The 15,836-nt window shown below is 45.7% G+C and overlaps 1 protein-coding gene across 1 annotated transcript; it reads left to right on the forward strand.

Annotated features, from left to right (window-relative positions):
- The first annotated feature begins 1,094 nt into the window (after positions 1-1,094).
- On the forward strand, positions 1,095-15,756 carry ZNF277 (zinc finger protein 277). Its single transcript, XM_061562852.1, is given in 12 exon segments — positions 1,095-1,273; positions 5,107-5,326; positions 7,126-7,214; positions 7,650-7,732; positions 10,682-10,773; positions 11,009-11,119; positions 11,460-11,592; positions 12,299-12,378; positions 13,750-13,846; positions 14,442-14,659; positions 15,078-15,183; positions 15,185-15,756. Coding segments are annotated over 12 exon segments (1,362 nt in total). The 5' UTR covers positions 1,095-1,239; the 3' UTR covers positions 15,284-15,756.
- Positions 15,757-15,836: the final 80 nt, after the last annotated feature.

Consider the following 15,836-nt stretch of genomic DNA (forward strand, 5'->3'; position numbering starts at 1 on the left):
ATAAAACATGCTTATAATCACTTTAAACTATTGTTGTTGTAGTGCGTATTTAATGTGGCGCTGCACTCTGATGTAGGAAAAACATTTATTAAATAGGAGGCGTTGGAAAGCTGAAATTTGCATAAAATTCACTTGAAAATATTCATCGTCTAACTAAAACTGCAAATGTTCAGAATATTACATTGAAATGTTCTTATAATTATAAAATATTAAAAGTAATTATAACTAAAATACATCTTTAAACTTTGGAGTAGAACGAAGCAAAATGGAGAGTACAATTATCAAATCACAAAATGAAAAGCCCTGGTAGAATGATTAAAATCTAAATGTTTAATAACAATCATTCAAAAAATGCTCCTTCATGGAATAAATAAAAGGTGACCTTAGTAAATTTAAATAATCAAATAGTTAATAATGGAAATTAATTAAAATTAGTGTTGTTTTCACAATTCTATATTTATTTAAAGTTGCGCATTTTTACGTGACGTCACATTTCTCAAACCCCCCCCCTCTCCCCTCTCGTCACACCTCATCACAAATATCTGACCCCCCTCCCCCCCCTAGGTGCGTGACGTCATTTATGGACGGCCCTTTGGCACTTTTTGTTTACGTGACAAAACCTTCCTGACCGGCTGTGCCGGGTGGTGGTGGATTAATAGCTGAATGGGCTTTACCTTGTAAGATTTTTTTTTAATCTTTGTTTAGTTTTATTTGAAAAAATTTTTTAAGTTATTTATTTGCATTTCCTATACTTTGCACTCCTATCGTATTTTTGTTGTGCGACCCCCTACTGGACATCTGTGAAAAAGAGCTTCATAGCTCATCGGATTCCTCCAGTATAAATAAATACATATCAATGATAAAAGCTCTGATGATGTCACTAATTGGCACGTTTTGTACACGTCATTATGTCGTCACGCGCACGGTAACGCGGTGACGTCACCGCGTTACAGTTTCTCGAGCGGCAACGTCACCACCCCCACCCCCACGCGAAGTGACGGAATGACGTCACGACACGCGTTTGCATTTCGTAGAGCGCATAGGAGCGCGCGCGCGCCCCCACCTCAACGGCGGTGGCGGTGCGGTGAATCGCGCGTGTCCAGAGTGCGATATCTAAACGCTCATTTACAACGCTGTCCATCGTCCCCGGCACCACGTGCGGACGCGTTAATTGGCTTCGTTGATTGATTACGAGGAGGAGGGAGGAGGAGAGAGGAGGGGGCAACGCGTGACAGCACCATGGCTGAGGGTGCCGCTGCCGTTGATGAACCAAGTATGAGCTCTGTGTCTTTGTCCCATTGTCGCCTTCGCGTTTTAATCCTGCGGACGGGGTTTTGTAGAGAGACAAACAACGGCACGGATGTTGAAAGCGAGACGAAGACGTTGAGAAGATAGCGCACTCGCGAGGGGCAGAGGCGAGAGGCAGACACGGGGACAGAACGCATAGACGCAGCTACAGACAGAGGGATGTTAAGAAATGTAGTAAATGCGGCAGACACGCGTGTATACTGTATATAAAGATACGGTACTCAGACACGGAGAGGCAAAGATATAGACACGGTGGGATACGAAGAGAGTTGTCAAGGGAGACGCAGAGAGTGTGCATTTGACGCACAATTCAAGAGACCGGGACGGGCAACAGATATACGAATAGACACGAGCAGACAGACGGTGAGAGAGACATAGACATACACAGAAGCATGTCCCGAGCACGTTATCGCTGTCTTCCAGTGAGTCTCCCTGGCGCCGAGAGACGCAGAGCGGGCAAGAGACTGCACAAGGCCCCATAGGCCTCGGATAGTTTGCCCTGCCGGCCAGCGCGCGCCTCGGGCGGCCGAGGCGGGCGAGGTCAGCGGCCCCCTGTGCGGAGTCTGGGAAACCCGTATAAATGTTTCAATTAAACCATTCATCTAAAAAAACACATTTAGCACCTTCTATGTCGTAAATAGACACATATGTGGTGTGTGCTGGGCTATCTGACGCGAGAATTAGGTTTCGTTGAAAAGAAAATTACTTTAAAGTCGGTAAGGGCAATGATGTATTTGTTTTACAATGGAAATTACGATGGGAAATGCTGTGGCAACCTGAAAGTGCACACGTGGACCATGGCCTGAACCATGGCCTGAACGTCAAAGTGACAGATCATTAAAGATACGGCAATTGGGCCTTCATACTTCATTATCCGCCAATAGCACGGTTACTGTTGCCATATAACCAAAGACCTTACAAAGGAAGACGCCTCTTGGTGTGGCACTCACATGGGATATCTTTGGGTGGGGAAAATATCTTTATAGCTCATCGGATTCCTCCGGTGTAAATACATATTCTGATGATGAAGTTCACGCATGTGCTGTGTCAATGACCTGGGAGATAATCCGTGTCGTCATTTTTCAGTTTTTTGGTTTGGCCATGTTTGTTGTAGTACGGAGTAAGGCTTTAATCTAAGTTGTCTTGTGGTTGTTGTTGTTGTTTGACTTGTATCCCACTGGGATTTTTGCACACAGCGTTCGTGTACGGTGTTTTTTCTGAAATATTTTGCTGTCTGTTTGCACTTAGTCACATATTCACTTTAAGATGTTTTCTTGTTTTTGTTTGTTGCGGTTGCACCCGATTCAAGAGCTGAATGGCTCACAGGGCTACACCTAATAAATGAACTTGAACTTGAAATGAATGGCATCGGCACAATCATGGGAATGTGGAATTTCCACGACTGGTTCTTGGCTGTAAAGGCGAGAGGTGCACCAAAACACGTTTGAATTCACTCATTTGTCAACGGTGACTTGTAAAGGGCACTGCATTTCCTTTTACCAATGTAACCCATATACACAAACGCATGCTCTTTTTACAATGTAAACACAGTGGAAACAATGTCTAGAAATATACCTACGTGACTTTACCGAAAGAACCAAAGAGTATGGATTCCTGCAGTCACGAAAGCTTCAAATCAAGATAGAAATAGGCCGTTTCCCAGATGCGTGAGAAATTGGACGCAGGATACGTATAGCGGCATATACGTTTGATTATGGCACTGCAACATTGTGAAATTGCACTGACGCACTATGATGGTCGGCACAGGCTCCCGTTAGATTCGTAAATAAATGTAAAACAATTTAACTAACGGAGAGAAGGTTCCGAGAAACAATCCCAAAACTCGACATGAAACGTTCAGCAGTTCATTAATTCCAACGTTCTGAGCCACCGCATTTTGTGGCGGCATGGATGTAGAACAAATGAACAATGCACTGTTTCATATCACCTTTTACAAACGTGACATGAAAAATTGATGTTTCTCTTTGCTAATTGGCTACAGTTTTTCATATCGTGGAAACCAGCGGGAAGACAATGACTGCACTGCATAAAAGGTGCTCTGCTGTTTTGATTGATTTTTTCTACCCTCCCAATTTACGTACACCGATTCGAACGCTTTCTCTAAAATAGAATAATGCAACGCAGACTGGAAACAGTAATAAATACAAACAAAATGTGATTTATGGACAGCAAAGAGCTACAACTATCTTGCTGCTGCTGCCTAAAATAAAATGGCCACAATTTTGAGTTGGTCATTAAAAACAAGGTTTGATATGCCTTTTATGGTCTCTATAGAGAAGGGCTGTTGCCCAAAATGTCACCTATTGTATATTTCCCTCTGAGGCCACAGTGTTATTGACGAATGTGTTGCAATTGTGTTTGTTATTGTGCTGCGCTGCCAAGAATGCCGCATCACCGAATGGTCTGCAAAACAAGGTTGTGTGCATTACACATGCGGTCCAGTGGTGCCACGTGATATGCCAGGCATCGTGAGAGGATTGTGCCTGTGGTAACAATCGCCCTTTAAAGGGATATTTTTAAAAACAGATGTCGTAGACATTTGCTTAGGCTGTTTTACCCTGGGTTGTGAAGCATATGTGTATAGCTACAAGACGAGATACTGTATATTTGTTTTTCTGAGGTTCCATTTTCATGTAATGCACCCTCGTGATGTTTTACATTGCTACGACTGTGCACTGTGTAGAGGTGCCTTCGCATTACGACGCTACATAAGCATTACTGTCAACCCCTTATCAGTGCCCTAGCTTATTACAGACCAATTCAAACCTTATTGGTCACCCCGTGCCCTTATAAATCTAAACGTTCGTCCTACAAAGTCCCATCACACGGGAGAAACACAAACAAATACTATATATATATTTTTTTGCCCGTATTGAAACGGCTGTACGGCGTATGGACCTGAAAACTCAATTTCCCTGTACAAGAATACGGGTAAACCATATGGGTTGACATGGTATGCATAAGACAGCGTGCTGCACTATGTTTAAAAATTTGGACCACTCTTGAAGACGATGTGAATCACAGTGGCGCTGTTGTTAGCGCCCTGCGCCATGCACTCGTTTCCTGAGTTCGATTCCCTGCCATGGCGACAAACGTCAGTGATTAGTGATATTTGAACCAATTTTGGGCCTCCCCTTGGTCCAGAATAGTATTCATGTGCATGTTAGCTACTGGATGAACCATGCTGTCCATGCTGTGTGTATCATGAGCGTTTATTTTACCAAACTTCACCATACTGGTCGGTGCAGTTTAGAAAATTCGGGGAGCATAGATGTGGGGGCATAGGAGTACAGTTCAGCAGTCCTCTATGTATGTCTGTTGAACTTCGTTCGCACCGTACGTCACCAACCGCGTTAATCAAGGTCCAGGTGAAGGACAACAAACTAAACACTAAAAGCAGTTCTAAAGAAATTAGTTTTCAATCTCGATTTAAAAGTGAACGGCTCCAGTGCCTTCCTAAGACAATGCTGACAACATAGCCCCACAGCAGCCCTCAAATAATTGTCTGCATGGTGATTTCCCATCTAAGCATTATCCAGACTCAAACCTACTTAGCTTTAAAGCTTTGATGAGATCTGGTGCATTACTGCTGATTTAATCATCGACCAGTGGCTTTATAAAAAATGTATGTTGTACATATATTGTTGAATGAAACCATATCTTCATAATCTGAATATTTATACTGGAGGAACCCACTGAGCTATAAAGCTCATTTTCACAAATGTCCAGGATGGACGTGACGAGAAACATTACACATATATCTTGTTTGCCTGGCAGAAGATGGATGGCACAGCGACTGCGTGCTGGAGCCGCTGAATCTTCCGGAGAGTCCGGCGGGCGCGGCGCGGGAGGATGGAGAGGCTGGCGGGGCCGGGGCGTCCGTGCCGTGCGCCCTGTGCGACCACACCGAGACGGACGGCCCCGGCGTCTTGCGACACATGCTGCTGCACCACGACCTGGTGGTGGCCGACGTGAAGCTCGTGGCCGACCTCCCACGGCAAGTGGCATCACGCCGGCAGGATTTTTTAAAATGAATTGACTATGAAAAACGAAATTTTTATTTTATTTTAGCAGCTCTTTTTGCAGAAGCAACCTGGCTATGACAAATGAAAGCTCAACAAAGTGGCTTATGATGTGGAAATGTATATCAGCCAACTAGTTTAAACCAGGGGTCGGCAACCTGCTGCTCCGGAGCCGCATAAGGCTCTTTACTGACTGCTTCTTGACGTAACGTGTATGTGTGTATTCACGTGCATTGCAGCTCTTGAAATAATGAGTTTTGTACTGAATTCGAACAAAAATTGCTATTCTTGTTATTTTGGTTGCCGACCCCTGTTCTTAACACGTGTTGATCCTAAATTTGGGGGAGGAAACCAGAGGGCCCGAAGAAGAATCGATGCGACCACGGGGAGAGAGACATGCAACTTCCAATATGCAGCAGGCGTCAGGGTCGGGATTGAACCCACGACCTGTATACTAGGCGAGGCAGTTACCATCTCGCCACCGTGGTGCCCACGTTCAAATGACTTTTCCATACCCTATTACTTGCATTCTAGCAGTATTGAGTGCAAATACTAAGATGTGAGACCATAAAGATTCTCACAGCTGGAATGTTACAAATTATTGAAAAAAACTACGTTCATATGAATGTGCTTTGCACAGTTATTTGTGACTGGGCTGATAGCATCTTTTCTTTCCACTTGTATTCCGCACCTCCGATTAGCACGGTTGGCTATGCACGGTGTGAAAAAGTTCAACATACATACAACATACATAATCACAGGTGGTTCAAACACAGATTCAATCCCAGGTTCTTAGCAGTGCTGGTCACCCCTTTGACCTCACCACAACCTTGCGTGCATATACAGTAGCGTACATACCACGACTTCGATCAGAAGTAGTAGCTTTTAAGAAAGCAGTATAAGAATTTGACAATCCACCCTGCACTCATGATGGCAGAGGGTAGGAAAGTTTAGCTAGCTTGTCTTGTTAAGAGATTTTGGTCTAGGCCAGGCACAGGATTAGGCTTGTCATAAGACACATAATGACGCACCATCAATCAAGCTACTTGCATCAAATTGTGTATGAAAGAATTTAATATTTACTGTTTATGAGAACGAGAAATGTTGCTCATGTTACAATGAGGCTAACTAAGTGAACGGGGCTGTACGAATGAAATATTCAGAAAAAATTTACATTGGTAAACAGAAAACAATCGATTCTAGAAATGAATTGTGACCCAGAATCTGCATGGGGGGGGGGGGGGCGTAGGAGTGGGGGGGGGGTAATCGTATTTTTACGATTGTGGTTAGCGAGAAAGGTTAGACTTCAAAGGGTTCGGCTAATGCTCGCTTTGAGAGCAGTGCTTTTTAATAATGCTAATCAATATAAAAACTACATGTGCTTATGGATGAGGTGACAGGCAGGGCTTGGCATTTGACCGTGGAAATTGATTTGAATCGTGTGTCTGCGCACTCAATTTTTCATTATATTGCAGAGCTTACTGGTTTTTTTTCTAGTGGGCTGATAGTGTGGTACAGTATACAGAAATATCAGTCACACAAATAAAGGTCAAATTTTTCAATACATGTTTTTACTTGGTCAGTTGTCCCAGACTTTAGCGTGTTTTATATTATATACACACTTTAAATAGCTCTTTAATGTCCCTGTGGTTCTTTTGAATGGCAGTGATCAGATAAAAAAAAGGCCTGTACTAAAAATGTTCTTTTGCCAAATAAAATGTACACTCTGTTACGATTTAACTGCCAAATATCTTTGGTTTACTTTTCCCCATAGATACCTTCTATACTGGAAAAAGAGATTTAAAGAAAAACCAATTAGTGAGTTTTGCAGCGTCATAAGAACAAACACCCAAGCGGCTCCAGGTACGCAAGCACGGACGGACAGACGGACGCACGGCACGCGCTCTTTCGACCACGACTGCCTTCACGCGAAGAGCAGCGAGCGATGATGCGCAACAAAAACTTCTCGGTCCTTGAAACGCTATCGGATCATAATGGGCAATGTTCAGCTCCATTTCCACGTTTAATTGCAAAGCGATTGGAACGAATTATACGAAATGCAATCTCTTAGGCAATTACGATCATTAATTTGTGGGGTTTGTGTTGACTTCTCTCACTTGCGGTTGCCCTGTGTAGTGCATAGTTATGACGGTACAAGTTTTAAGGTCGTTTCAAAATATTTCGTGTTTATTTTTGTGAGCGCCTTTTTAAAAACGTGTTGCCAAGGTGTGCCCTCGCTTGGGGGTTCGAGATGTCATTTTTACGAAGCTGCAATATAACTTCTTGAATTTTCTTCAGGCGACCAAGAAGATTTCCACTTGCTCTGTGACGCCCTTCCTGAAGACCGTCAGCTCAGAGAAACACTGCAACAGAAACGACTGGTAAAACACGACATTGTTTCAACACATTTCTTATGTTTATTCACAAACATTTAGCTCACGTGTTCACTTGGAAGCATCTTCAGGATGTGTGTAGTATGTTTATGGCTGTGCATCGTTTAAGAATATCGTCTTAAAACGCCGCTCGTTGTATGCTTAGATAAGATGCATAATGGGATGTGTATTTAAAAAAGGATCTATAAATAATGCACCACACTTGTCTGGAGCTTGACAAGAAGTGTTATTTTGTTTTGCCATCAGAGAATTAATTTCAACAGCGCCAGTGTCGAATATCCCGGAGGAGACAAATAACAATTTTAAACTTGTCATCTAATTTCATAGATTTTCGTTCTGTTTGTACTTACGCATTCGTTATTGTTTATTTATTATTACATAAAAATACATAGGAAAAGTTAAGTACTCGTGCAAGGAGAGGGGGAAAAAAAACACAGCAGAGGATTAAATAATTCAAAACCCCAAAGTGCACTGCAAATTCACTGAACACGCATCATTTACCTGCAGCTGTGACCAGTGCAGCTGAAGGAATATTGCCCTGTGGGGCTCAGCCAGCGCAGTGGAGAGATTGCCCGGCGGTCTGCTGGAAACATCCAAATATAGCCATCACTCGCTAATTTTTTTTTGCAAATAAACAATTCCAGCCACTGCAGCCATTTGGAGCATCGTTCTCATTTTGCATCAGTCCAGTCATCCATTTCCTCCGCATTTCATGAAGGCCGATTCGTGTGCACTGAATATCGTCTCGCACGAACGGCATGCAACAACAACAACCGCCTTTTGCCACTGAGTGGCGGTAACATCACCACGCCGCTTGTGCCAGCCTATGTGAACTTCGAGACCACGTAAAGTGTCAAAGGTTTTCTGGCAGGAGGTCAAGGGACAGACCCAGATGCCCATGGGTTGACTAATATGACTAGCAGATGCACCACTTGTGAGCCTCTACTGTGCCAACTTGCTGTGTTTTAGCCGCCTGGCGCTCCACTCTTTGTTGTGTGCGTCGCTTCTCTGCCAAGTAGCGTCCTTCACGAGCCTCCTTCACAGAGGCCGATCTTGACACCGCTGGTACCAGTCATTGGCAAGTCCACTCAGCTCCATATCGTCCTTGACCGCATCGGTCCATCTCTTCTCTAGCCTGTGCCTCACCCATTTAGCCCTCTCTATCCAGCCAAACAAAAGCTCTTTGGGCATGCAATGGTTGGGCATGCGGGCTACATGCCCCAGTCAATACAGCCTTGTCTGCCGGAGGAACTCACTAATGGGATTGTGTCCAGATCTTCTCGAACTACGTGGTCGAAAAATATATTAAATAATGTATGAGCGAGAGGACACGCCTGTCGCACCCGAAGGTGAACAGGGAATGGCTCGGACTCTCGGCCACGTGGTCCTCGCACAAATGCCACCCTCCCTCAGCAGTTTGCTTGGGAGATCATCTCTGTCTGGTGCTTTTCCTGATCTCAGACTCTCGATTGCCTTCCATACTTCCTCAACAGGTGGCACCTCAGCCAGCCACTCACAGGGGGTGACTACTTCCAATATTTGAGGTACCGCAGCCCCAGCAGGGCCACCCCCATCTTGTCGATAGATATCATCTACTCTGAGGGATTTCCTCTCCCCTAAGACCTCAAAGAAATGGTCAGCAACCCTGCGAACCTGTTTCTGGAGGTCAGAGACCAGATCACTATTCTTTCACCTAAGGATGGTGATAGGTGTGGCACTGCAAGTTACAGAAATTGAATTTTAAGAGTGATTTATGATCACGAGCTACTGAGCAACACGCAACTTCCAGTCATCCTTGCGGTGCTGCACGACTCTCCGAACCTTCGAGTTCAGGATGTGGTAGAGGCCTTCTCATTCTGCGAGGTGGGATGCTGTAGACGATGGGAATGGGCCTATTCCTTTTTGTCAGCTCTCCGGAATGACTCTTGTCAGCCAGGATTTCTGGAGAGGTCTGGACGGTGTACCCAAAGCAGACATTGCAGCTGCTTGAGCCACAGTCCTAAACCTCACCATTTCCCCTCAGCATCAGAGGAAGGGGGGGGGGGGACGATGAAAATTCCAGCTGCAAGCGATGATTAAATTCTCACTTGCAACTTTCTTCGACTAGCTGAGACCAGGCCACTTTGGCTTTGAATGGGGTCTTAGGTGGACACCCATCTCCACAGTGGAGAGTTGGCAGATTAGCTCCACAGTAGGTCCTGGTGTCAAGGACATGGGCCCGCATCCGCTGTTCCGTCGCTATATATTTCAGATGTTCTTGCTTGGATCCGGTGTGCATCCATGATGTGTGGATGCACCGATGCCGGAACAGTGTCTTGGTAATTACAAGCCCATGAGCTGGACATATGTCCAGCAGCCAGTTGCAGTGTTATTTTGCACGGGGTAGAGCGATGGTGCAGTGATTTGCTCACTGTGCTATGAACCCGGCAATCAAGTTCGATTCCTGGCCCTGGCTAACATCGCTAGTGAGTGAAATCGGAACCGATCCTTGGTTTCCCCATTCATCAACCTGAAGTGACAGGCTTGGAGGGGTATGGTCTGACAATAGTAGACTGAGAGAAGGGCAGTTCGTAGTTTTATTTATTTATGCTTTTGTATAGAGGATGTATGTGGTAAAGGCATGATTGTGTAAAGAATATTTTCGAGCGTGAATGGCATGACCGTGACTCAGTCGGCATTGGTCAGCTGCAGAACATCTGACTTGTCACTTGCCAAAACCTCACATGCATGGTTAATTTCTTCCCGTTCTGAGAGCCCTTCTGTAATTTTCCACTTCAAAATCTTGCACGTGCTCAACCTTCAACCGATTTAACGAGCGAAAACTCGGGAAACTTTACAAAAACAAAGTGGTCATTGAAAGCGCCTTTAACAATTCGGCCGTTGTAGCTGGCGCTGCTCGGCTCTATCGCCTCTTGATGTCTCTCGCTTGCCCCGCAGACCGAGGTGCTGGAACAGCAGCAGAGAGAACGCACGGACTGCACCGTTTCCCGAGATTGCCTCTTCTGTAACGAGCACTTTTCTGGCAACAGGTGCCGTTCCCTACGCGCACGCATAGAACACAAACACAGCGGAGCGCGGGGCACAACGTTCGCACGCCGCTTCGGCATTTCGCGTCCCCACTCCAACCCGACATTTCGGTTTGCCGCCACACTCTCGCCGTTTGTTTAACTTTACGACCCCCGCCAGATGACGGCGGCGGCCGCGGTGTTCTTTGCGGATACCCATGAAAGCCGTGCTTGGCCTGCGTCGGTTTATGCACCACAGGTCGCTGCTGCTTAACCACATGGCGCGGGAACACGCTTTCAGCATTGGCCTGCCCGACAACCTGGTGTACTGCTCCGAATTTCTAGACCTCCTGCAGAGCAAATTAGACAGGTTCGCCAATTTTGCACCACCGCCGCCACCACCACGTATTAGTTTGGGCCATAATTGTATGTCCTCTTTAATCCGATGCGCAGTGTACAGGTGCCTGTTAGCAGCGCGTGCTGTGCCAAATTCATCCTCCCCTCCGTGTTCGCACTGCACAATTACCACTGCCTTGTTGGAATTTAATTATGCGCACTTTTAATGAGCTGTGAATGTTTGAAAAAAATTATACAATTGTTTGGCCTCTTGCCCGCTGGCGGGATTTTCTGTTTCAATCACGTTTACCCGTTTGCCGTGTCCTTTTGTCCGCCGATCTCCATGGCCCAACCTTTGGACGACGTGGCCACAGTCTGTGCTGCCTTTACTGCGGAAAAACCTTTCGAGACAAGAACACATTGAAGGATCACATGCGCAAGAAGCAGCACCGAAGGATAAATGGAAAAAACACAGAGTTCGACCGCTTCTATGTCATAAACTACCTGGTAAGAAGAGCGTGACGTGCCCGCACAGAGCTCAGCCATTAGATATTTCGGTCGTGTAATGCATTTGCTAAATAGGCGAATCTGAAATTGGTAATGATGTGTAACAATTTCAATTAAACGTGTACTTAGGATTTCAGCTTACAGCAAACAATGCTATTCTCTGGACGGCGCCTGCTTTTTTTTTCTCATATTAACATAAAGTCCTAAATTTACACGGAAGAGTCTGTGCTTTTAGTTCACGTCAATTTATCCCAAGTCATGGTGTTAATTTTCACAATGATGTTTCTCATCCTGTGAATTTGAATACATTTTGTCTTGAAATGGACTCTTACCCGCCCACTAATAAAGCAATTTTCACATCAAGCATTGCAATGGCTTTTAATGTGTTGAAACGGCGAGACAAACCTGATCTCATTTTTATTAAATTTGCACACTTTCTGTCTGTTCCATTGCTTTAAGTACCTCTTGGGGTGGAGGATGCGATGAAAAAGAGAATTTATTTATGTTGTGTCTTCATGACAAAAAAAATCATAACGTAATTAAATCACAAAGCTTGTCAGGCACAATATATGCCACATTGCATGTAGAAACTTGCAGGTTGCAGCTGTGAAACCTCAACATCCCAGCCAGAATTGTAATCAAGGTCTTTCGGCTCATGTCGTTCCACTTTTGAGCTATAACGATGACGTGTTTTTTTTGTCCGCAGGAATTTGGAAAGAAATGGGAGGAGGTTCTTTCTGAGGACGCGACGAGAGATGACGCGACTGACGAGGCGAATGACGACGAGTAAGCGACACCTGGAAGAGCGTGCGACGGACAGCGAATGTGCTCTCACAAACAATGTTTGATTTTTTTTTTTTGCGTCGGGGTAGGGATTGGGGCGTAGCTGTTGGCCAGACGACGTATCGGTTTAGGGGAGGGGAGTAAACAAAGTAAAAATAAATCACATGGTGCACATCGTAGTGCTAAACGCAATTATCGGGCCAGTATCCCATGTGGATTGTACTGACTGTACCACTTTAATTACCTTCTGGATGTCGGGAGCTAATTGAGGATTTGAGGTTATTTTTTTTTATAACGCGATGCGGTTTGCATTTGCTCGCTGGCTAATGACATGAAAAGCTGCTTTTAATGCAGCTGACAAAGCGGAAACAATATTCCGTTCAAAATAACTGATGTTTCAAGAATACGGAGCATAAAATTGACAATAAACTGGCCACTTCTCAAGTATCAAATATGCATAAAATCTGGATTAGCATTATTATCTATACACGCACCGAAAAAAAAACTGCAAACCTCTAGTGTATACAGTATAATTCATATAGTAAAACGAATCTACATCAATGTTTGAATTTAACATGTATATCTTGCAGGAACAATGGGTTTTTAAATGCCCATCTTTTTCACCTCCATAATTAACTCCATAGGGAATTTAATGACTCATTTTACAAATCGGTTGGAGTGGGGGAAAAAAAGCCTGGACCCTAGGGAGGCAATGGCGACAGGAGACCACTGCAGCAATACATTGAAAATGGTGGCTCCTCTCCAATGTCATCAGCCATACACCATGCAGAATGGCGACACACACACACACGTAGTTTACGTGGTGGAAGCAGCCTGTACTCGCGTTTGTAGGGATACAGCAGCCCCTGTCGGCAGTTTTTGGTGATGAGTGAATATGCGCTACCATCTCGAGTAAGGCAGCTCAAATTGGGTAACATCAAACACGAGTCGTCGTTTCACACGGTAGATGCGTTCCTGAAAAGTGCCGCTTTAAGCGAACAAAAAATTCCCCATAAATAACGGAACAATAAAGTTTGGCGAGATACGATGTAATACTACGCACACCACCCAGTCAGATGGCAGGACAACTGAGGTTACGCCGCTGCGTTATTGTATCATTCTGCGTCCCGTATCGCACCGTTCAGCCGCGCAGCTCAATAAAGTAGTTTGTCGACCGCTCACAAACCGCGTGATAACGGTTCGCGCTCCGCGTTATGCGGTGTCCCCGAATGGAAGAACCCCGTTAAAGCAAAAACACGTTGTGTGCGAACACGCGTTAAGCAAGGACTTACCGTACAGTAAAATAAAATGGGGTAAAATCAAAAATGGCTAGCCTTTTTTTCTTCTAACATTTCATCCCCCCTCCACCCGCAGTGACTGGTCCGACTGGAAGGAACACCCAGTGTGCGCCGTTTGCCTGTTCTGTGACCACATGACCGATACCACGGACAGCCTCCATCAACACATGCAGGTTGTCGGCCGTCTTATTGTTACGTCTCTAAACTTGTCACCGAGGGGAGGTCACCGCCGAGGTGCCACCTCTGGTTGCCACTGCTCAGATCCCGATTTTGCATTCAAGTGGCCGCTTGTGATTATAACTGGGTGCTCAAGTTTAGTCACCAATGACCGCACAATAAAATATCCCACATTACATTTGAATTTTGCACTTAATTAGGCTACATTTTCCAGCTCTGAGAATTAGATATATCCACTTGACCGTCATGCGACAAACATTTTTCTTTGTAGCAAGGTGGGTGGGAAAGTGTTCCCTCCTAGTGCGTGGATCAGAGTTCATTTGAAAGGCTCTCAGTCGTTTGCAGGCCGTTCTCGAACACGTGGTGTTGCACTGCAATGTGGGAGTTCCCAGTGGATTCTGTCTCACGACAAGATGCTGATACCACAATCGGCATAAAAATATGGGAAAAGAGACAAAACTAAATCGATATTTGATCAATTGATGCACCCTACCACCCCGAGTGAACGCCTATCGTGCAGTCTTCACGTCGCCCATGGTGTCCGATTCGTTCTTACCGCCCCCCACCCCTTCTCTGCCATCGTCTGCGCAGGAGCACCATGGGTTCGACCTTCCCACGGTGAGAACCTCGCTGGGCCTGCGCTTCTACCAGCAGGTGAAGCTCGTCAACTTCATCCGGAGGCAGGTGCACATGCTGCGCTGCTACGGCTGCGGGCAACGCTGCTCCTCGCGGGAGCAACTCCTGGAGCACATGGCGGACGTGGGTCACATGGCCACGCTGCCCGATCGCGGCGAGTGGGACCAGCCCCAGTGAGAGATTCCCCGAGGCTTTTACCCGTACATCATCCTCTTCATTATCAGCCGTTATCAATCCCCTGCTGGGTCACGCATTGTGACAATCCATCGAGCAACTGCACACGAGGGTTGTACACACCAGGGCAGCGGAGTGGCAGTCGTTCGCGCACTGCGTATATATTAACGCAGCAACCCCAGTTCAGGTTCCTTGCCACAGCTAACGTCAATGGCGAGTGATATCGGAAACTGTTCTAGGCGCCCAATCACCAATACACACTATCATGAAGTTAAAATGACCCCTGTGACCGGCACGGTGGGGGAAGGCCTTCAATCCAGGAGTCGATCGACAAAGGCTGTAAAAAAAAACAACTTCAAACGTTCACACTGGCCTAACTAAGCGTGACCTCGTGTGTGCGCGCGCGCGCAACCGCAGGTACTACTTCCCGACGTACGAGAACGACACCTTGCTGTGCGGGCTGCCGGACAGTGAGGACGACGACGACGACGGCGATGAGAGGGGAGGTCCGGGCGACGTGCCAGGTCATCGCTGAGGACAGGCCGAGCCCTGGAAGCGTGCGCAAGTGCAGCGTGCTCAACCAGCTCCTACGCAGTGCCGGCACTGCCGACGACTACTCGTAACCAGGGCTTCATTTCAACCAGGGGGGGCTGTCTGGTTCACTAAATATTCAACCCAGAAATTATTTCCACAAACCTGGCAACACCGTATCCAATGTACGTACCCTTTCGCTCGAGCTGATCATCGCGTGCAAACCTGCCAGCCACTCCGAAAATACTTGGTGACAAATTAAGCCCAGCTTGTGACACACCAGCCAATTCCCCCCGAATCATAGCAAGTGAACCGCAGTAGCAAAAAGTGCAATTGCATAACTGTGGCAGGCGACCATCAAGCAAAGTGTTTATTTCTGGTAAACCTGAACTAGAAACGAGCGATTTTTGAAACTATTTTGTTGATGTAAGTGGAAGATGAGCAATTTGGCTCTAATAGTGCACTTCAGCTGAAATGATGCGAGGCAAATTTCAGTGTCTGTAATTCTGACAATAAACATGTGGCCTTGCAGTGGCAACTGAAGCTCTAACTTCACACTGTCTTAATAATAAATGATTAATTGCCAACATGTGTAACGTCCTGGAAATTACTATTGTGTGTTCAATTACAACGTAGCCACAGAGA

The sequence above is a fragment of the Lethenteron reissneri genome, chromosome 30, assembly GCF_015708825.2.
Source record: "Lethenteron reissneri isolate LAM-NWPU_2019-01 chromosome 30, ASM1570882v1, whole genome shotgun sequence".
Classification (NCBI taxonomy): Eukaryota; Metazoa; Chordata; class Hyperoartia; order Petromyzontiformes; family Petromyzontidae; genus Lethenteron; species Lethenteron reissneri.